Source organism: Colletotrichum destructivum, chromosome 9, assembly GCF_034447905.1.
Source record: "Colletotrichum destructivum chromosome 9, complete sequence".
NCBI classification, from domain to species: Eukaryota; Fungi; Ascomycota; class Sordariomycetes; order Glomerellales; family Glomerellaceae; genus Colletotrichum; species Colletotrichum destructivum.
Genome location: NC_085904.1, coordinates 1,450,406 through 1,471,213, shown reverse-complemented (window position 1 = coordinate 1,471,213; position 20,808 = coordinate 1,450,406). Strand labels below are relative to the sequence as shown.

At 55.1% G+C, this 20,808-nt stretch overlaps 8 protein-coding genes across 8 annotated transcripts; 3 read left to right on the top strand and 5 right to left on the bottom strand.

Moving 5' to 3' along the window:
* Positions 1–151: 151 nt before the first annotated feature.
* Positions 152–1,168, bottom strand: CDEST_13583 (uncharacterized protein). Its single transcript, XM_062929739.1, has one exon. It carries the CDS (start codon positions 837–839, stop codon positions 558–560), a length of 282 nt encoding a protein of 93 aa, XP_062785790.1. The 5' UTR covers positions 840–1,168; the 3' UTR covers positions 152–557.
* A 1,753-nt stretch (positions 1,169–2,921) lies between these two features.
* CDEST_13582 (uncharacterized protein) lies at positions 2,922–3,590 on the top strand (the record flags this gene model as incomplete). The annotated part of the gene is made up of 1 exon (XM_062929738.1): positions 2,922–3,590. The coding sequence occupies one exon, from the start codon at positions 2,922–2,924 to the stop codon at positions 3,588–3,590; it is 669 nt and encodes a 222-aa protein (XP_062785789.1).
* A 1,099-nt stretch (positions 3,591–4,689) lies between these two features.
* CDEST_13581 (Putative cytochrome P450) lies at positions 4,690–6,300 on the bottom strand (the record flags this gene model as incomplete). The annotated part of the gene is made up of 4 exons (XM_062929737.1): positions 4,690–4,749; positions 4,818–5,282; positions 5,343–5,924; positions 6,007–6,300. The coding sequence occupies 4 exons, from the start codon at positions 6,298–6,300 to the stop codon at positions 4,690–4,692; spliced, it is 1,401 nt and encodes a 466-aa protein (XP_062785788.1).
* Positions 6,301–7,420: 1,120 nt separating this feature from the next.
* On the top strand, positions 7,421–8,526 carry CDEST_13580 (Putative SKP1/BTB/POZ domain superfamily protein; the record flags this gene model as incomplete). Its single annotated transcript, XM_062929736.1, has 2 exons — positions 7,421–7,488; positions 7,752–8,526. The coding sequence occupies 2 exons, from the start codon at positions 7,421–7,423 to the stop codon at positions 8,524–8,526; spliced, it is 843 nt and encodes a 280-aa protein (XP_062785787.1).
* A 158-nt stretch (positions 8,527–8,684) lies between these two features.
* Positions 8,685–10,129, bottom strand: CDEST_13579 (Putative LETM1-like, ribosome-binding domain-containing protein). Its single transcript, XM_062929735.1, has 2 exons — positions 9,085–10,129; positions 8,685–9,028 (listed from the first exon to the last, which is right to left on the bottom strand). Exons 1-2 carry the CDS (start codon positions 10,098–10,100, stop codon positions 8,974–8,976), a joined length of 1,071 nt encoding a protein of 356 aa, XP_062785786.1. The 5' UTR covers positions 10,101–10,129; the 3' UTR covers positions 8,685–8,973.
* Positions 10,130–11,448: 1,319 nt separating this feature from the next.
* CDEST_13578 (Putative dienelactone hydrolase, alpha/Beta hydrolase) lies at positions 11,449–12,924 on the bottom strand. Its single transcript, XM_062929734.1, has 2 exons — positions 12,294–12,924; positions 11,449–12,184 (listed from the first exon to the last, which is right to left on the bottom strand). The coding sequence occupies exons 1-2, from the start codon at positions 12,556–12,558 to the stop codon at positions 11,508–11,510; spliced, it is 942 nt and encodes a 313-aa protein (XP_062785785.1). The 5' UTR covers positions 12,559–12,924; the 3' UTR covers positions 11,449–11,507.
* Positions 12,925–13,373: 449 nt separating this feature from the next.
* On the top strand, positions 13,374–14,219 carry CDEST_13577 (Putative Free Met sulfoxide reductase, GAF domain, GAF-like domain superfamily; the record flags this gene model as incomplete). Its single annotated transcript, XM_062929733.1, has 3 exons — positions 13,374–13,376; positions 13,474–13,578; positions 13,746–14,219. 3 exons carry the CDS (start codon positions 13,374–13,376, stop codon positions 14,217–14,219), a joined length of 582 nt encoding a protein of 193 aa, XP_062785784.1.
* Positions 14,220–14,684: 465 nt separating this feature from the next.
* Positions 14,685–16,085, bottom strand: CDEST_13576 (Putative spermidine/spermine synthase, polyamine biosynthesis domain-containing protein; the record flags this gene model as incomplete). The annotated part of the gene is made up of 4 exons (XM_062929732.1): positions 14,685–14,962; positions 15,393–15,633; positions 15,696–15,988; positions 16,043–16,085. 4 exons carry the CDS (start codon positions 16,083–16,085, stop codon positions 14,685–14,687), a joined length of 855 nt encoding a protein of 284 aa, XP_062785783.1.
* Positions 16,086–20,808: the final 4,723 nt, after the last annotated feature.

Here is a 20,808-nt window from a genome sequence, read left to right as displayed (position 1 = left end):
CGTAGGGAACCGAATCCGGGACTTCCATCATTCAGTGTGCGATACCCTTGGTATTTCTGCATTCGGCCTCCTTGAGCAATGTAGGTCTCCTTTGACACCTCAAATTCGAAGACCTATAGCGATCATGATCCGCCACTCCGCATGTTCCGACGGTCAACGTAGTCACTGCCTTAGGCAACGTGAAGCCCTCGACTCTCAAGCTTGGCCGTCGCTCATGTCTTGAAACGGAAAACATGCTTTTCGATTATTTGGGGGTATCTAGTCGTCAAACACCCTCGATCATCGCAACCCCACAAAGGCTAGTAGTATTTCAGCACTGCCTCGTCTGCGGTTTGCCTCATCGCAGGGCCAGATGTGCGTTTTGCGGTTTCCAGCCCCATTCTCGCAGGTCAGGAGCTCGAGCAACACGGGGACATCTCCCCTTACGCATCGCTCGTCGCGAGTTGTGCCCAGCTGCCCTCTTCTGCCACGTCAAACGCAGCACTCCTTCGAACCAATGCCCCGCACAAACCGTGATATCCTCCCACCACAACACACAGGTACTGATCAAGTCCCCTTTAGCCGTACTTGCGGCTGCCGCCCTTGTGTGTCTTCTCATCCTTGGCGCCCTTGGCCTTCTTCCCCTTGCCAATGAGCTCGAGGTGGCCGGCCCGCTCGCCGAGCAGCTTCTCCGTCCGCCCGACGAGGCCGGCTGCGAGCTTCTTCTGCATCTTGTCGGCGGAGCCGTGGGCCTTGGCCTTCTGCGGCTTCGCCACGCGCGATGCGTTCTTGGTCGACTTTTGCTTGGGCTTGCCCGTCGGCGCCGGACGCGAGGAGGATTTCACGCCGCCCTGGGCCATTGTTCTTCGCGCTTGCGTGTTTGTGTGTGTGTTTGTGTGTGTTTGTGTGTGCCTGGGTTCGCGGCACGTACGTTTCGCTGGGGAAGAGGCTTTGGGCGGTTCGAGTGCGAGACTCGTAGGGTGTCGGCGGTCGGCGCTTCGTGTGTACCAAGGGAAGCTGCGCGCAGAGACAAGTAGGCGTCACTCGAGTAGTGAAGTTGACGGACGAATCTTTTCGTCCCGTACTTGGGTCGTAACTCGTCGAGAATGGTTTGTTGTACGTTCTCGCCTCGAAGCAAATGATCCGGGCGGCGTCAAGAAGGGGTGTAAGGGCGAAGTTCAAGCATGCCGGGGGGGCGGCCGCAAGCACTGGACCAGAGAAAATTTCAGTGGATACCAAGCTTATCGCTCACCGACACACCGACCACGCCCCCACCTGCAGAATGCAGTCCAGGTACGTATCTTTTTTTTCTGAGAATGGAAACGCAGCTTTAATCGAACTTCTTTTCTCAATCCACCACCCACCCACCTAGTAGTTTTCTGTCACCACAACTTCAACCATGACAACATGCTCAAAGAAAAAGAAAAAGAAAGAAAAAAAAACCTCGAGTAATCCCCACCCAGTCTCTTTGGTTTTCTCGGCGGGGTTTTTGTCTCATTTCCTTGCTGGGGAACCCATAATTAGACTTTCGATTCCGTGTTGGATGAAATGGGAGATTTGAGCCTAACGACCCGAAAGATGTATGTTATCTGGACGAGTCGGCCATATAGCGCCCGCCATCTGACTCTTTCATCCAAGAAGGGACCCCAATTAAATGCACCTATATCGTCGGGTATCTTTCACTGCGAGTCTCCGAGTGCCTATCAGAAAGGATAGGCAGTCTCTTTTTCAAACAAAGTGCCGTCAGGATCGATTACGAATTGTTGGTCCAGGGCGGCTTTCGGCGATGCTCCTGACCTCTACCTCCTTAGTTGAGGTGGCAAAAGATCTGCCACTTCAGAGTTACCTGAAGTGCAGGTCTTCTGCTCATCGTCTCACTCTGTTGATGAAATCAAATGTGTCTTCCACGTGGAAGTTCGAATCGAAGGCGAGTAGAAAGACAGTGGGTTTCCAAGCGGTTGTCTTACAACCCCAATGCCTTTCAGGAGGAAGCTGGGACAGCCTACGATCCTTTCCATATAGAAAAATATGTGAGTTTATGTCTTCGGGAGTTCTTTCTTTAATTAAGGCGCGCATGTGGCCCTTCTTTTCCGATCCGGACGACAGGAGCCACCTGACCTGTGTCTCAGCTATTTTCCGCACTTCCACTTGACGTCTTCCTTCAGGACAGCATTAACATTCGATAGCAAACAATCGGTTTTCTTTCACTCGTCAGGCTTTGTATTAGTTGCTCGCCATTCGTATCCAACGCCCGGTATCTTTCGCTATCGATCGTTCGTTCGCTTGCTTCCATCCCGCATCATCAGCCCATTTCCCACCCTCTCAACGGCTCCACGACTATTCTACATCTCAAATACTGTGTCATCCTATGCTTTATTGCTCCCGGTCTTCTCTGATACATCGTTACTCCTGCCATGGTCAACGCAAAGGATCTTACTCGTGCTTTTCGGCGAGTACGTGCCTCGCAACCTTGGCGTCTAGGATGTCATCAACTCGAAATCATCCGCTCGTTTGCCTTTCCACCACTACGTCTGTTCATCGCCTCTCTGGGCTACAACTGCTGCAACAATACGCTCAAGCCTCCGAAGCCTGCCGTAGACGACTCGGACTCCACCGTCGAGATACTCGTACGCCATGTCGCCTTCTTTGGCGTTACCGGCTTGACCCTCTTCAGGTGTCTAAGGCATGCACTCCACGACCCTACTCTTGTCTGTCATGTTTGTAAGTCATTTCCACACATGTCTTGGCTAGCAATCGGCCTCAAAGCATCGTCTTCTTCTACCGCTTTTGCCTTGTCATGCCCAATTCAATAATTATTCTTACAAAGAGGCTGTTCGGATGTCAGAAACCAACTTCTTTTCGAAGAAATGCTGGAAACGTCGGGGGGGCTATCTCCCAAGCAAACCGGTCGCTTACGCATCATCGCGGGAGACTTGGACAACATGGACACCCTGATCGACGTCCTTTTTCCGCAACAGCTGAAAGGAGAGCCTGTGCACATCATCCTCTATGGTATCGGAGGCTTTAAAACCTGGAATGTTGCAGATATCGAGGGCACCATGGAAAATTCCTACATTTCTGAAGAAGCTATATTCACGCTTGTCGCAGCTCTCCAAAAGGGCTACCAAAGCTTTGAGTCTCAGCAGATGCCTCGTCTTGTCGGAATAGGCACCATCTCAATCAGCAGACAGATCTACCGGTCGTGGAACCCTCTCGCAGCTAAGGTCAAGCCGCTTTATGAGTGGTTCATGGGGAAACGACGAGTGCATTCGGAGGGGATTCAATGCAGCCCGACGGACCAGGACAGCGACTTGAGCGACACAAGTAGTGAGCGCACCGTTACACAACTTAACTACGAAGGATCTCACGACAAATATTATTGCAATGAGAAAAATGATTCAGACAGCGTCGATGGCTCCAACAGTAGTAGTGACGAACAAACCAGTACGGACGGGACCGATGCAGAGTCCATGTCGAGTATGGCAGCGAGGTGTCCCCATGCCGACAAATCGTTCATGGAGAAGGCCATATGGCAAGACTATCATTCCTTCAGCTCTTGCCTGGTCGTGAGGCCGACCCTTCTCACATATGATCAACCTTACGGACTCTAGGCGGTGCGGGTTGGTACGATAGGGAACTCGGCTCCTGGATACACCATCGCCAGGCGAGATGTTGCCGAGTGGCTGTACTACTTTGGTATTCTTGGTGAACAGTCAGGGATGGTTACAATCACTACTTGAAGGTACTTTTCCAATGCACTATTGCTAAAAGTGTGATCTCCGACGGTCAATTGGTGCCATTCAGGGTAAGCATAGCGTTGATAAAGATCGGACGCAGTTTCCAGCGGTACTTCTATTTAGATGCAGCAAAACTTTGGTAGTACGAGTGTTCCTAGATGATGTGATTATTACTAGACTCCCTGAGAGAATACAGTTAACAACCGGCAAGTCGTCAGATTTCACAGCCCATCATTGCAGTACCCGAACCTCGGCTCGCCACAGGCCAGAGTGGGATATCAGGACAAACGTCGACCGCTGCCTGAGATTTACTGATCTAAATGGCTCCTATCAGCAACATTTGGCCCGATGGCAATCGCAGGTTGTCTTGACGAAGGCGGACTGATGGAAATCAACAAACACCAACTAGGGAACCCTTTGACAAGAAGACAGTTTGACCTGTCTGACCTCTGGTCAGTAACCAAGCACCTATGGCCCTCGGTAAAGAAATTTGATGCCATTCAAGTTGCGCCCCTCTTCAATATCATTGCTGCTGGCTTGCCCCCCAACCGCGGAGTATGAAAACCACCGTGTACAACAAACGAAAGGATTTGAAGAGACCTTAGCCTCATCGTCGAGAGATGAGGCGGAATGGCGGCTCCCGCTTCCACCCTTCAGGTGACAATATATGAGGCTTCGCTCCTAGTTTATACACTTTTCTTAAGAGGAGAAGGAGTACATATGACCATTTCTGGCTAGGTAACTCTGGCGCGATATCTCTAATGATGTTCTTCCGAAAAGGAGCCTCGCACACGCACGTCATAAGAGTCACCAACCCGAGTTGTTAAATGTTTGCTTGGCGTTTAAATTCTGACCAGTGACTCTCGAGCTGGTTTTGTTTCCTCCAAAGCATAGACTGACGGATATCTTGTCGTAAAAATGTTTTACTTTTCCGCAGGACACATAAACTACACTGGTCCAGATATTCATTCTCTTAGCATCCTCCCATCAACTCGGGCCATACCCGTCTGGAAACCTTCACCCTCAGGCCTCCCTGTGAAGAAGCATTAGCAAAGACCATCGCCAAGACAACAACATGTCGAAAACTTGCTACCAACTTACCTTGAGCCACGGCGAACCAATCCTTTCGAAATCGAGGTCGTCGAGGGGCGCAGTGTGAGGCTGACCTGGTGTCGCCCATTTGATGTCGTAGCAGCGTAGAAGCGTCATCAGAGTCTGCGTGACGAGGATCGCGGCCAGCTTCTCGCCGGGGCATCGGCGACCGGCCATGCATTCGGAATCCTCTTCGGCCTTCTCCTCGAGGTCGACCAGCTTGTTCTCGGCGTTCAGCCAGCGCCCGGGCATCCAGGTGTCGGAGTGGGGGTAGTTCCCGGGGAGGTCGTGCTTCGTGTAGGGCAACGAAAAACACGTCGAGTCCTCCGCGTCGGCCGCGGCTGGGCGGAAGCATTGCATTGCGTCGTAGTAGCGCATCGTCTCCTTGATACAAGCCTGCAGCAGTACCGACTCGCCCGCTGCGCTTCGAGCATCTCTCTTGACGGCCGCCATGACATCCGGGTGGCGCAAAAGCTATGCGGTCGTCTTGTTAGTTTTCAGTGGGAAGCAGACGCTGCGTCGTTGAACACTCACACAAACGATGACCCACGAAATGACGGCAGCTGTCGAGGTGTGGGAGGCAAACATCAGGAGAGTGAGGTGGGAAGCGAGGTAGCGGCTTAGCGGTCCCGTGCTCGTGTCGTGTAGCATATACGTGATGTAGTCCGGCAAGTCGGTTTCGAGCTCGCCGTTCTTGGCTGCGATATGTCTCTCTGTAAGTCTTTCCCAGAAGATTTCCTTGACACGATCACGGGCACGACGCAGTCGCAGGGATGGCGGAGAAGGCACCCAGTCGGGAAGGACTGATGACCAGATACTGTCAACATCGCGCTCCATGGCATGCACCAGGCTGAGGAGCTCGTCGGCCGACTCGTAAAAGTCGTCGCCCATCAGAGTCCTGACGAGGGTATTGTGCGTCAGTTCAGAGACCCCGGCGAATAGCTCGACATCGCTCCTCGTCGTCCATTCCAGCGCGCATCTGTGAGTCTCCTCCGTGGTGCACTTGGCCGCGTGTTCTTGTGTCTCGACATCGTCCATGTACTGGGTGAGGGATCGGAGCATGACCCCGATGTTGTCCACGTATCCCGGATCAACATTCTTGTTGAGGAAGGCGCCCTTGCGTTCACATGTTAAGACAAAGTGCGCCAAGGATGTCTCAAACCCAGGTTGAGATGGCTTTCAAAGGGGGAGCGCTCACCATTCCGTGGCAGAATGATCGTGCATTCCCGGGCACGACGAAGCAGGCTTTGCGGAGCCCCTTGCCGCGAAGTCGCAGCTTGCAGGCCGCTCGGTATTGAGTCGACAAGACGTTCTTGCATCGCGCCCTGGCTCGACGGATGAGTGAAACGGGCTTCGCTTCGCAGTCGGGCGAATCGTCAAGGCAGTACGGGAAGATCTCGTCATCGTCAGAGGGGATCTTGCTGAACCTGAAGTAACACTGCGCCGGCAGTATTACTGAGATGAAGACGATCGGTATCAGAAGCGAACCCATTGCGATGAAGAGAGCGTGAGAGGATAAAAAGTCAAGGGAATTGAGGAAACGATGGTGAGGGAGCAGGATCTATTCGAAACGCACTCAAGGGGGAGGCCTCTCTCGATAACTTCAACGATCATAGGAAGAAGGCAACGGCGTGAGAACGTTCGTGAAATCAGTTCGATAACCTCTGGGTCTTCTTATAAAACCAGACCTTATGCCCTGCGCGGCCTCGTGCTCGAAACCCACCAACGGCGGATGTCCGTCCCAGATGATTGAGACAGCATTTCTTGGCATCGGACGTTGAGACTGGCTAGAGGTGTAACGTGTATCTAGGAGAAAGACGCCATCTCTGTACGGCTGTGTGTTTGGTCTCAGCTGGTAAGCTGAAAGTCTCTCAAAAAAGAGGCCTAGGAATGCAGTGATCTTCAGACGTTGGATTTAAGGGATGGTTTAGCAGCATCGATCTGGGCGCATGATTAGCACCAAAAGTGACACAAGACGTGTCGTGTCCTCTTAGTATGAGAAATCGGTCGAAACGCTGTTCCGCTGTTCGGTATCTAGAAGAGTCAAAGTATACAACACCGCTATGAGACGGGGCAAGAACGGGTATGCGAAGGGGATGAAGGAGGCACAGTAAACACATATAAATACTTGTACTGCCTTCTTTATCCTCTCTCGTGATTTCTTAAGTACGCCTTTGCACTTCGTCCGAAGCATGAATACTATTCAGTCGGGCATAGTATACTCTGTTATGAAGGACTAACGAGCTAAGAGTCTTCAACCATTGAAATGATCATTGAAACCGAGCATCTGGTATCGATCAACCAGATGCAGAGACTGAGCAATCGGGCAAGACTCTTCGCCCACTACGTAATCCAAACCAAAAAGAAAGGAAAACATCATCCCTTCACCGTACATGATCGAGTCACGCAAACCGCGCCGATTGGGCGTCGACATCGGATGAAGCAGACAAGCTTCTACCGAGGCCGCATCCCGCGCGGGGTGTCAAACCGAGCGGCGAGCAGCGTTTGTTTAGTCGGATTGGCTTTTTTCTATCTATCTATCTTCTCGGCGGTACCCCTCAATGTGGTGAAAACCGAAAACGCTGGTCACATATCCGGAAAACAATCGTATCATGACCGACATGCTCGACCGCGGGGCACAGCGACCCGAAGAAGTCAGCGATGTAGATAGTCTTTTGAGGTAAGTATGGCAGCGTCTACCGAGTTATTGACACGTGTACGAGTTTTTTGGAGCAGTTCGCGCTTTATCTCGGCGGCAACTCGGGATACTTTACTATGTCTCCTGTTTTGAAGGAGAGGCAATCTGACTTGCCTCATGCCATCATCATCATCGCCAATGGCAGAACCCTTGATCTTTAATTCCAAGCCTCCCTTAGCAACTATAGTTGAGCAGCATCATGCCTCAACTCATCCCGAGCCGCAACACTGACCGCTGAGGCACAGACAGCCGCAGACCATCATCTGGCTCAAAACCGCCGAACAGTCCTTCGCAATCCACAAGTCCCTCTTGGTCGAGTCGTCAAAATACTTCCAGCGCTGTCTCGATGGCCCTTTCACCGAGTCCCGCACCAACACGATCGACCTCGACGACGACTCGGACGATAGCGAGGGCAACGTCAGCATCAGTCCGCTGACACTGGGTACCTACGTCAAGCTCTGCTACTTCACCCGCCTCACGGCTCAGCGCGTCAAGCGCTCCCGCCGCAACGCCGCCGACCACACCGAGGACTCGTACGAGGTGTCCCCCTTCACGCTGAAGCCGTGCGACATGCACACCCCGCACGACCTCACCGAGCTCGTCGACATGTGGTCCCTGTGCGACCGCTTCCACGACGACCTGCTGCTCGGCAAGGTCTCGACGGCCATACGGGAGACGCTCAACGTCGGCGCCAAGAAGCTGGGCGAGGCGCACTGCGCCGAGTGGTGGGTGTTCAACTTCGCCAACGGCTACGTCGCCCTCGAGGGCCTGCACCGCCGCGACGACGAGCTCGAGGGCCTGCTCGAGAAGCTGAAGGAGCTGTTCGTCCGCAACTGCTCGCCGGTCTCATGGGAGCGGCTGGCGTGCCAGCTGCCGAGCGACTTCGTCGTGGCCGCCTCGATCGCGTTCCAAGCCAAGATGGCGACGCTGATGACGAATGAAGCGGCCATTGCGAGGGTCAATGGGGCGAGTCTGTGTTATGAGTGTAAGTCTAGGGTCCAGATGGCCTTGAAGCGATAAACAGAGTCAGGCTCGGCCCCGTTGCCTAGAAATTTCTACGGATGGCCCGGGTACTACCGGGCACCGGTTTCCGCAGACTGTCCATGTACTAGACATTTGCAGAAAACGAGAGCGCAGAGCCATCCAGGGCTCTGCTTCGTTAGCTTGGTCTTTGGTCATTCGTTTGAAATAAGAACATTTTGACGTTATTGTTTACTGTCTCTCCGGAAAATGGGAGTTGGTCTATATATGCAGACGTGCCGCTGTCCGTTCAAATCCCCCGAGCCCCGACCATATGCTTTTTTTTTCTGGTGCCCGTCCGTCTTCCCATACCGAGGGGGAAATACAATAGTACACAAGCCTGGCGCCTGCCATGATGCAAGGTCTGACAAGAAAATTGCCGGATATTGTTGCCCTCCGCCGGGCGAAGATGTTGTACAGAGATGTAGGGTGTCGTGCACCGAGGAATCAGAGTTGCCACTTGGGAAGCTCAAAGTTCCTGTCCTTCGGCCAATTCTCGAGCCTGTAGAAGTCGATGAGTCAGTAATGAAGTAGAAGATGATTGTCACGGGGTCTTACTTCGTGGTCAATAGGACCGTCATGCGCTTCCTCCGCTCCTCGGCCTCCTCGGCATCAACAAGTCGCAGCCACTCGTCGAGGAGCTGCCTCAACTCCGCATCGTCGCGACCACTGCAGTCGATGCCGCGTTCCGTGCACGCGATGCGCACCTCCTGCTCCTCCAACCCAGCCGCGCCGCCATCGCGCGCCAATAACCTATCGTCGCCCTCCAGGAAGGCCATCCGCAGCCGGCCCTTGGTCGCCCACAGGCCCGGCGGGAAGAAGCCAAGCTTCTCCCACATCATGCCGGGCACGTGCAGGCTGCGGAGGACGTGCTTCCTGGCGGCGGCGCGCGCCATCCCCGGCACGACGCCCTGCGGCGCGGCCTTTTCGAACTCGAGGAACGACTTCTGACGGCGCTCCTCGGCCTGCTTGAAGCTGGACTCGATCTGCTTCGGTAGGCGGCACGTGTAGGGCACGACGCCATCGACGAAGATTACGATGAGCGGGGTGAACTCGCCACAGACGAGGAGGACGAGGCCGAAGAGCGGGACGCGTAGGACGTCGTGGCGCACGCGCCAGAGGAGCATCCAGTCGGCACGCGAGAAGCCCTTGGGGATGACGCCAGGGGTGAAGACGGAGGGCGAGCGGAAGCCCTCGACGGAGGTGCTCTTTTCGGCGATGACGTTTTGTATCAGGCGGCGGTTGGAGAAGACAGCCTTGAGGCCCGTCTTGTAGAACTTGATGTAGGCCTTGCCCGTCGCGATTAGGTGGCCAATCTTGGAGGAGTCGGGCTGGCGCTCGGGGAGGTCCAAGGGAGCCGGGCGTGTCGAGGCCGGGGGGTTGACTTTGGCGCTCGGAACGGGCGGCGAGGGAGAGGAAGAGGGGGTGGATCCGGTTGCGGCGGAGCTCGCCAAGCGGCGGTAGGGAGTCGCTGTTCTCGCGATGGAGGAGAGGAGGAAAGTCGAGTGGATGGAGCCTGCGCAAAGGCGCGAAGACGGGATGCGCATTGCGCGCAGCGTCGTGCTGTGATTCATCGCATGGGCGGATGGAGGGGGGGAGGGAGGGAGGGAGGTTGTGGGTTGAGGATCGAGGTCGAGGACGAAGCTGTGGTCGCGGAGGATATGTAAAGAGCGTGTCCGTAAAGTGATACGGTAATCGATTTCTGGGTAATTAAAAAATAAAAGAGGGCACGTTTCGTCACTGATTACCTACAATTGCTTATCTCGTATCGCTTATCGACTATCGTGCCTCGGTCTCGACTTCGGCCCCACTTAACAGCCTCCACCCGCCCGCCGCATCGGTATCCGGGGAGCGGCCGCGAATCAAGCTTTGCTATTCCCCTTGGCGATGGTTCACATGCATCATCGGGATACCCCGGTTGATCGTCTACCCAATGGCTAAGAAGATTTGAGGAAGCGATGATCACAATTCTGCTTTTGTACAGGTCAAGTTCTCTTTCTAATTGCTCAAGTATAACAAAAGACAGTTCTGACAGAATCAATTTTGAGTACCTATTGAAGAAAACGAAATGCGCCTGTAAAGTATTAGACTAGGAATAGATGCTCCTTTCGTTCTCAAAGTGCTTCCAATCCATTGGCCTGTCAAGAAAAGATGTGTGCATATTCAGTGATAATCTTCCTTGAATGAAAACCAGCGCATTGCAGTTCAGAACGACGGTGACCACTCCAAAGCCACCGTGGTCTTTCCTGCTTTTCTTTCCACTCTTGATGGACATTTTAAAGGCCTCGAAGTCCTGCCAGCTTTCTGCCATCCGATCCAAAGTGCAACCTGCATGTGAGCGGCACAACCCACACCTCGTTGCTTAACCGAATTCTGATCAACCTGTGGGCCACTGTACACTACTCAAACTGATTATTCCCCGCTCCGTTCAACCAAGCAAGGCTTAGCCTTGAATATCTTCTCTCCTTGGTGTAGTTGGTTTATCACGTTCGACTGTAATGGTTACGTTGTCATCGAAAGGTCTCTAGTTCGATTCTGGAAGGAGAGAATTTCATTTTTATTGCTTTTTTCAAACCCAATATCGATCAATATCTGTTCTTACATACCGATGAGTTGTGATGCCTTTTGTTGAGTTGTGTATGAAGACCTTGCCTCTGCAATCCATATTTTCCTCGTTCCTCTGCTCTCTAGCAACCTTCTACCGACACTGACAACAACCCAAATTCAGTCGCAACTTCGCACTCTCTCCTGGAGGTAGCGGTGGAGATCGTAATGTTGCAGTTGGACTAATTAAGTAAATTTTATGAGATAGATGTTTGCTCCCGCGACGGATTGGTTCAGTTGTGCGATCAACCTCAACTCCACGCCTTACACACGCCAACCACACCAAGAAGGAAATCACAACTTGGACATGAAACAACCAGAACATATTTACTTATTGGCGTATTATGGGCCCGACCCCTTAAAAACAATAATCCCCCTCACTCTTCCGCCCCTTGCCCGAACCACCGCCGGAACCAGCCCACGGCCTGGTCCTCCGCCCGCCTCCCCAGATCCGCCTGGCTCTGGTCGTTGGGGTCCCCCCTCACGGCAAATCCGTGCTTCGCGCCCGGGTACTCGACGATCTCGCAGGTCTTCTTCCGCCCCAACACCGTCTTGGCCTGCGCCATCCTGGCCCGAGGCATCATCATGTCGTCGTCGCCGTTCGCCATGCTCAGCGGCCGCGCGACCTTCTCCAGGTCTCCCGGCAGGCTCAGGAAGCTCGGGTGCGCCGTGTACCCGCAGTCGATCAGCGGCGCGTCGCCGAACGGCCCGGCGCCGAGCTGCGCCAGCTGCACGGCGTACTTGCCGCCCCAGCAGAAGCCCGCGACGCCGATGCGCGCCGCCTTTTGCACCGTCGCGGTGCCGTCGTCGACGACAGAAGCCGAGGAGGTCGACGGCTGGGGTAAAGGCTCGGGCGGCGCGAGTCGGAGGGCGCGAAAGAAGTTGCCGATGCGCGGGACGACGACGCCGGGGCGGGTCGCGATGAGGAGGGGAATGAAGTGCCGCATCATCGTGGCCACGGCGACGGGCCCGTAGATGAGGTATTTCCAGAACCACGACTTCTCGCCCAGCACCCTGTCGCTGACGACCAGGACGGATTCGGGCAGGCCGTATCCTTTGTCTCATTCGCGTCAGCACGAGCGAGGTTGGGGGGGGGGGTGATCGGGTACAGAAAGACTTTGGTTGAGAGTCCACCATAAGAAGCAAACTAGAACGTTACTGACCGTTCATGAAATCGGGGAGCAGGACAACTGCGGGGATTCTCCTGGCGTACGCGTCGGCCAGCGCGCGCGTATTGCGTAGCTTCCAGCCGCAGGCGTCCGGGAGGATGACGACGACGCCGGCGGGCTCACGGCCCGGCTCGGGGCGCGCGACGTAGGTCGGAAGGCCGTGGACCGTCTCCTCGGTGCCCTGGGGCTCGACGTCGCCGCGCAGGGTGCCCCTAAAGCAATCGGCGCAGAAGCGCGGGGCCTGGTGTTCCGAGGCCATTTCAATATGTCGAGTTATGGCAACAGGGGGGCGTGGGGAATCTGTTACGGTGTTTTATCCAACTTCGTGACTAGAGGACACCTGCCTGTGGATAGGACCAGAAGCCAGCTTAGGGGATTGGTATCCATAGCCGATATAAGTAGTGAAAGATGAGACGGGACATCATGCGGCTACCTCAACCAATGCACTACGTAGCCAGCTACGCCTGCGCCGAGGAAAAAGGGGTCACAGCACAGCCAGTAGCCAGTACGCCTGCCCTCCCCGGGGTTCGGGACAACCCCCAACGGCGCTCCCGCACCACCTCCCCCCAAGTGATCTGCAAAGAAGCCGCACCTCGGGCACGGATCTCCATCTGAAGGGGGTGGGGTTTCCCAAGGCAGTGGGTGCGGGATCCTGTTCGATTGGATTGGGAGAACCCGCCGTAGGAGCGCGTCTTCGGCTCCCCAGGAGCCGGAAGCCCGTCGAGAGCGCGGGTGGAAATGCCCCGCCTAGTACCTGTCAGCGCCGCATCGGGGAGCTTTAGGGCCGGGACCACGAAGGAAGAGGAGCATCTTGCTGACAAAAGCCCACCCCGCCGACGAACAGGAAAGAAAAGGCCCCGCTCACCGAGTCTTCACCGAACAGTCTGACGTGATTGGGCGAGGGGATTTCAACACACATTTTCCGTCTCGAGCCCCAACATCGCCAATCTCATCCTCACTCGTAGTGAACGGTCGTATCTGGTACCAAAGATTTCTCTCCAGACTGTTCTTTTTTTCCTCTTCTATTTTACCGAAATCCCATATACTCCTGGAAACTCCTCTACTGCAGACACAATGGTGAGCTCCTCATTTCAGTCCTCGGGACAAAACACAACAAGAGTCCCTTCCCATAAAACCCTACTCACATCCGTGTACTAATCGACAAGCGAATTAGGTTCACGCCGACGCGTCAAACTTTGCCAACGGCGTCACCAAGGAGGAGGCCTACGAGCAGGTCCTCCTGCAAGCAGAGGGCCTCTTTGACGGCCAGAGAAACTGGGTATGTTCCCCGCCCCCGAAGACGCTCTCTCACTCTCACCTCAACCATCATATGCTTGGATACGCGAACTGACACAACCCCTCAGGTCTGGTAAGCTACTCCCTAATGGCCTTACGAGGGAGGACTCTCTTCATATCGGCACCTCGTCCGACCTCCCATTCACTTAGTCACTCACTCACCGGACCCTTCCCAGCAACCTCTCCAACGCGGCCTCCCTCCTCTGGCACGCCTACCACTCCCTCCCGGCCCCCTCCAACTCGGTCAACTGGGCCGGCTTCTACGTCCTCGACCCGCTCTCCACACCCTCCAAGCCCTCCCTGATCCTGGGCCCTTTCATGGGCAAGGTCGCGTGTCAGACGATCCCCTTCGGCCGCGGCGTCTGTGGCGCTGCCGCCGCGAGCCGCGAGACCCAGCTCGTGCCGGACGTCGACGCGTTCCCGGGCCATATTGCCTGCGACGGTGACAGCCGGAGCGAGGTCGTCGTCCCCGTCGTCGTCCCTGCGGCCGAGGGCGAGGATGGCAGCGACAGGCTTGTCGCCATTATCGACGTTGACTGCACCCTGCCGGGCGGCTTCGACGACGTCGACCGCGTCTGGCTGGAGAAGCTCGCTGCCCTACTGTCCAAAAGCTGCGATTGGTGATGCGTGAGGGAGGGGCGAGGGACGGACGACGAGCGATCAAGTTGGGGATGAGTTTCCGGGAGCATCGGAGAATGGACGTTGTATCCGGAAAGCTTTCGCACACAACTTAGCTGAGAAGGGGATGGAGGGAATTTGGGCATGTCGCTTCATCGACGACCTATGATCCGACTCGACAGAGACACGGTCCCAGCTAATAAACATGGCCAACAAGGGCCTGACGACAAACATGACTCAATCAAAATGTATTGAGAAAACGCTGGAGTCAATTGTCCGCGTCATGACTAAACTTTTTGTCTTTCTTCTCGTTGTTCGTCCCATGCGGCAAAAAGAACCATCTGTCAAAACCCCGTCGGGTTTCTATGCCTTGCCGTCCCCTCCTACACATGCAAAACCTCATGTCATGAAAAAACCCAGAAACAGAATCCCTCCCATTTGTCCTCTTTACGTCATCACGTTGAAACGTGTTTACTCGAGAGCCTTCTTGGCAAAGTTGGGCAAGATGAAGGAGGCCTTGTGGATCTCCGAGTTGTAGTACTTGCACAGCTTCTCCTCCTCCTCGGCGGACCACTTGCGGAGGGGCTCCTTGACGTTACGGTTGGCGTCCTTGGTGCAGACCATGAAGCCGATCTGGCCGCTGGGGTACGTGGGGATGGTGGTGTAGGCGTACTCGGCGACAGGGAAGATCTCCTTGCAGTCCTTCTTGAGCTTGGAGATAAGGGGCATGTGAAGCCACTGGTTCTCGGCTGTGTATGGTCTGTTAGCTAGTCCTGATCTTCAAGGTTTGAGATACAGAAGAAAGAGAGAGGGGGGAGCCCGAGGACAGCGAGCGAGGAGGAGTTGAGGCAAGGAAGAACACGAGAAGAAAGCAACAAGTCTCAAGCACACGCGCAAAGTTTCTCTCAGATAGACAAAGGAGACGAAAGAGAGAGAGAGAGAGAGAGAGAGAGAGAGAGAGAGAGAGAGCGTATCCTGGAGACGACCAGGTCTCGCCGGCTGCCGCTGGGCATATATATGAACCGGGTGATTCCACGGGAGTAATCGAGGACAGGCCAAATCGGAGAAAAGGGCACAGGCAACGTCGAGTCGACCTGCAAAGCGCTTTGCCTCTTTCTCGTCTTCTAAGCCCGAGACTTCCTTGATTCCCCTGATGGTCCTGAACAAATGGGAACGTACAACCTTGGGTAGTGATGACACCGCCCTCGCGGAGAGCGTCGTGGAGGAGCTGGAAGTAGGGCTTCTGGAACAGGGACTCGGCGGGACCCTCGGGGTCGGAGGAGTCGGTGATGATGACGTCGAAGGTGTTCTTGTACTCCTCGAGGAACTTGAAGCCGTCGCCGACGTGGGTCTTGGACTTGGGGTGGTCGAAGCCAACGGCCATGTTGGGGAGGAACTGCTTGGAGAGGCGGATGACGGCCTGGGAGACCGTGTTAGTGTTTGTTGTTAGGATGACTCAGCATGGCATGTGATGCTATTCACCTCGTCAATGTCGCAAAGGATGGCCTCCTCGACGCACTCGTGCTTGACGACCTCGCGGAGGACGCCGCCGTCACCGCCGCCGATGACGAGAACCTTCTTGGGGTTGGGGTGAGAGTTCATGGCGAGGTGGGTGATCATCTCCTGGTAGGAGAACTCATCGCGCTCGGTGGCCTGGATGACATTGTCCAGGACCAAGACCATGCCGTAGTCGGTGGACTCGAAGATGAGGACATCCTGGTACTGGCTCTTCTCGTGGTGGACGACCTTCTTGACCTTGAGGGTCATGGCCTGGCCTACAATAGGTCGTTAGTATCATCTCATGAACATGTCGGACAGGTTGAACTTACCGGGCCACATGTTGGAGATCTCACGGAACCAGCCATCTACCATTCAGGTTAGCACGCTCTCAACTTGTTGGTTTCATTTTGTCTTTTTCATAATGGGTGTCGTTCTCAGTGCGTCCACAACTGCGCCGCCTGCATTGCCGATGCGCCCAAATATGCAGTGTCCGGAGGGAGGAAACAGCGGCCAGCTTGAATCGTGATATCCAAATATTACCTCCTCGGGGGAGGGGTATGCTGTACGAAAGAGAGCGCGATCTGCAAGCAGGGGGGATAATGTTTCTCCTGAGCAGTTGCTTAACCGAGAGTGGCATGACAGGATGGTGCATGGGCGCTCAGACGGTGGAGGGAGTCAGGGCTGAGGCTCGTTTGGGGTCCCGGGAAGAGGCGGACAAGCCACCCGTCAATAGTTGCGGGAGGTTGTTGGCGATTGACCAGGTTGGTGGACGGGGGCGGGCCGAGCACGCCCGAGCTGCCAACGGGGGCAGCGATACAGACGAGATGAGATGAGACGAGACAAGACAAGACTACTGGGCCCAGCGCGGCCGGTTTCGATATTCCCCGTTGGCCGTGGTGCGTGGTGTGTGGTATGCGGTGCTCGCAAGGCAAAAGTGATGAAGAGCGGGGAGATGACGAGACCAGTGCTACCGGGGGCCCCTTGGGGATGGACGGGCGGCGACAAAAGTGTCGGGAGGGCGAGCAGCAGCAGCGGCGGCGGCGGCGGCGGCGGCGGCAGCACGGAATAACAGCTCGGGGGCAACCGTAGAGCAGAGAGAGAGAGAGAACCCGTGTGAAGGAGGGAGGGAGGGAGGACGGAAGGGGGTGGTGGACCATACGAACCTTGGATGGTAGGATGGGCAATTTCGCTCATTTTTGCGGTAGACGGGGGTTTGAAAGCAGGGCTACAACTTGGATTGTGTGATAGATGATGGTGTCGTAGGTATCGACAGGTCAACAAAGGCAGAGGCGCGGGCAAACGAGACAGATGTCGCTGGTGCGGGCGCAGTAGTTGAGAAGGGAGAGGGATTATATGACGGAGAGAAGCCAGGACGACAACTAAAATAAAATAAAAATAAAACCCAAAAAAAAAAAAAAACCTCGAATATCAAATTAGCTAGTGTGCGTTGACGTCGAGTGTGTGGTGAGTCGTGGTTGGCCTGTCGATGCGGTGTGAATTGAGGAGGGGAGAAGGGGAGACGAGGGGCAGAGGAGTAGAGCAGTCTGCCTGCATACCTACCTATCTGTAGGTACCTAGGTTGGGGGGGGGGGAGGCCCGTTTGTCCGTGGCCGCGTGAAAAACCAGCAAGAAAATTTTTGTGGCTCCGGGGGTGGCCTCGTTTTGAAAAAAGCTGGGCTCCAGAATTTCGCAAAGGCCATGCATGACTGGTCAAGAGCAAGCCTTTTTGGTCCGAGATCCATCATCCCCTTCTCCCTTCCCCTTCCCCTTCCCCCTCTTGCAGCTGGGTTTTCACGGCTTTTCCACTGAACCCAATCTCCCTCTGCAATATCCAAAAGGCATCCGTGCCATCATCAGACTTCATGTCATAGTCATTGCGCGTCCGCCCGAGTAAGGTTCCTGACTCTTGTCGGTCCGGGGGGTAGGGGGAGGGGGGGGGGGGGGGGGGGGGGGGGGGCGCTGGGAGTTGAGGAGAGGCAGCAACAACCCTTCAACCCAATCTTCCTTACTTACCCAGGGATCTAACCTTACCACCATGGATACTATGACATCCGTACAGATGCCCCGCGTAGCGATTACTGGAGCGCACAAACTCTATATCTGGCCATGGCTCTGGGTCCATGGCTGACGGACGAAGGACGATTGCCTTGAGAATGGATTTCAAGACTCACCCGGATTCTTGCCCAAAGTTGACTGACAGCCATGCCCGTCCGTGGCAGTCCGTTGTGGCAGTGGCACATATTGATCGATGCTGCGAACCATACGGGGATTTCCCACCAGTAGCCAGCCACCATGGGACTGGAACCTCTTCGGCCGTCGTCGCCGGAGGGTTTGTGGGCCAAGACCCAAGGCAAACACATACAAACCCTGAGGGAATTTCCCGCCGTGACCCCCTCCCCCCGTTAGCGTTGGTTGGGCAGGGCCGCAGGGAGGAATCAGGATGCGGCAGCGACGGTAGCTAGCGTATTACGGCGTGCCTCTGCAGAAAACGTGGCGAACTGGGATCTCCAGCCCAACCTTCTTTGCCTGACACCGTGATGCAGCTTCCTTTTTGTTCTTTCTTTTTCTTCTTCCTCTTCTTCCCCTTCTTCCCCTTCCCTCGTCGCGGACTTGAAAGGATGTCCTCCATCAGACCCAAGAACCGGTTTCGCTCCTTCGCCGTCAGTCAACGGCGCCCACCTGCTGCTTGAATCTGGGCCTCGTCACGGATGCCGGGAGCGAGAGCAGACACGCATGCTCTCTCACTCTGCCGGCCCGACGTGCGTGTTAAGCGCTGCGAGCCCGGGGCATTCTTCAGCGGCAACTAGACCGCAGAAACAAGACTTGTGGCGCGCAACCAACAAAGTCGTCCATCACCCATGCTGCCCTGCTCGGCGACCGCGCGGGAAAAACGGGAGAGACCCCGCTGCTGTGCTCTTCTCTCCTATCTACCAACCTAGTTCGTTGTCTGTCAAGGCAAACCCGCCGCCGCGCCCTCCACTGGTCTAAGCAGTGCATGTACCTATTAATATCTGTACCGGCGTCGCAACTCGCGGCAGTGTAGCATGCAAGACATACACACGTGCAATGTGCAGTAAATCATCCATAGTAAGCTATAGCCTGCTGCCCACACGGCCGTGGGCCCGCCGCTGCATCGCAAATCTCCAGCCTGTTGTCGCTTTTCTTCTTACCGCCAACCTCAGTGACTTATGAGGTTCATATTGATGGAGGTAACCTCTGCCATATGCGGACAATTATCCGCCATCGCCGGCCGGCAATGCAAGACACGCACTGCGTAAGGACAAGGCAGTCCCTCTTGCTCACCGGTAACGTGAAACGAATACGTATTGCAATGCGGTTTGCAGACGGGATGATCGGGAGCTACTAGGCTGTAGCCTACCAACACCACATCTTGACCTTTATGGGCTTCAACTGACGGGCTGCCTGACTCATCGGCAAAGTCACTCTTTTCTTTACAAGATTTGACCGCCAGTTACTGTCTGCTGTAATACCTGAGCATGCATGTACCACAAGGTTTAAACATTCGAAGTGAGCCATGACTTGCAGAAAGCTGGGAACAGCCTCCATGGGTAACGCAAGAAATGTAAAGGTGAAGGCTTGAGTCGCGTCTAGGTAGCCCGAGGGTACCTTATCTAACAACTGCCGAGTTTTGCACCGTGGTTTGTTACCACATACCTTATACGGTGTTGTCGAAATGGCGATTATTAAACCCTGCTAAACTATGTCTTGCTTCCAATCCGCAGGCGCCACTGCTGCCAAGAGGTTAACCTACAAAACCTCAAACGACACATGCTACTACTCATCGGCTGTCACAACCTCGCAGTGTTGCTTTGGTCCCGCATAAAGTAAAAAAATATTTGGCAGGGCTGGCCCCAAATACAGACGTGAAGAGAGACAGCATGCCACCATCTCTCCCGGCTAATGCTTTCCAGCAATTCCCAGTGCGCCGATGTGATGCCATGTGCAGACTCAGAAACCTTGAATAGACTTGGGGAGCCAGTCCATGCGGTGCATCGTGTGACAAAAGCCCGAAGCTTACCGTGACCCTGTGGTGATGTTTGAAAGACGGTCCGCGAGTCTTTGCCTTTCCTTCTCCCAGTTGCAGCCTGCCTTCTCGCTGTCGGCTGCTGGCGTCCATCATACCACCACCCATCGAATCGCAGCCTGATATTAGACGAAGCTAGAGACTATTTCCACAAACTTGCGTACCATCCGCCCGCCCAGAAGCCCGGCAGGAATGTTGTCTTTGTTGCTTTCTTGTCGAATGGTGACCTTCCAACTGGCTGTCCCTCGAATTCGAAACGATACTGGGCCGTTGTGTCCTGATGAGCCGCATCCGGCAATGGCTGAACACACAGCCTTCCTCGGCAGCAACCCATTGCGCCGCGCCTTGTAATTGACTGATCGAGCATGACGGGCTGGAACATTGTGTCTCGCTGCTGAGCCTCGGAAGGATGGCTGGGCCAAGCCTCATCCGTTTCTTCCGCATCATAGGGGCCTGGCCACAAGGTCCGAGTGACGATTCAAAAGCTTCAGCGGGGCGCCCGACCTCGCAAGCTTGGTTTTCGCGTCGGCCGCCGTTGACTTGAGGCTCTAATGCATACGGTTGCTTGCCTGCAACAATTTTGGGACGGTTGTGCAAAGTCCTGAGTGGCTGTAAAGGGGCTATTTCGACTATTTCGGGCAGGTTTTCGGCGAGGTCGATGCCCGTGCCTTACCGTGTTGAGCAGCAGCAGCAGCAGCAGGATGGAGCATCAGAAACCGCAACAGGTCATTGACGTTCTAGAAACTTGCGCTGATCTGTCCCGTCGACGGCCGTGGATCAGATCCCCGCTAGAATGCCATGAGTTGTGCAATCCGTCCATAAACGAGCCCCCTGTCGTCGAGTGAGACGAGCTACCGAGTACAGGTACATGTCTGCGACTCTCACCCCCTGTTGCTGTCATGCCTTGACGGCCAGGAGGATCCCAGCTCGCCAGAGCCGTCGTTTCTGCGGGCCTCTTGCCATGGGTGCTGCAGAACCTCCCCTTTCCCAATGAACCGTCACTGGTCAGTAGCCCGTAAAGCCAATGATCAATCTTCCCACTGGGGTCTG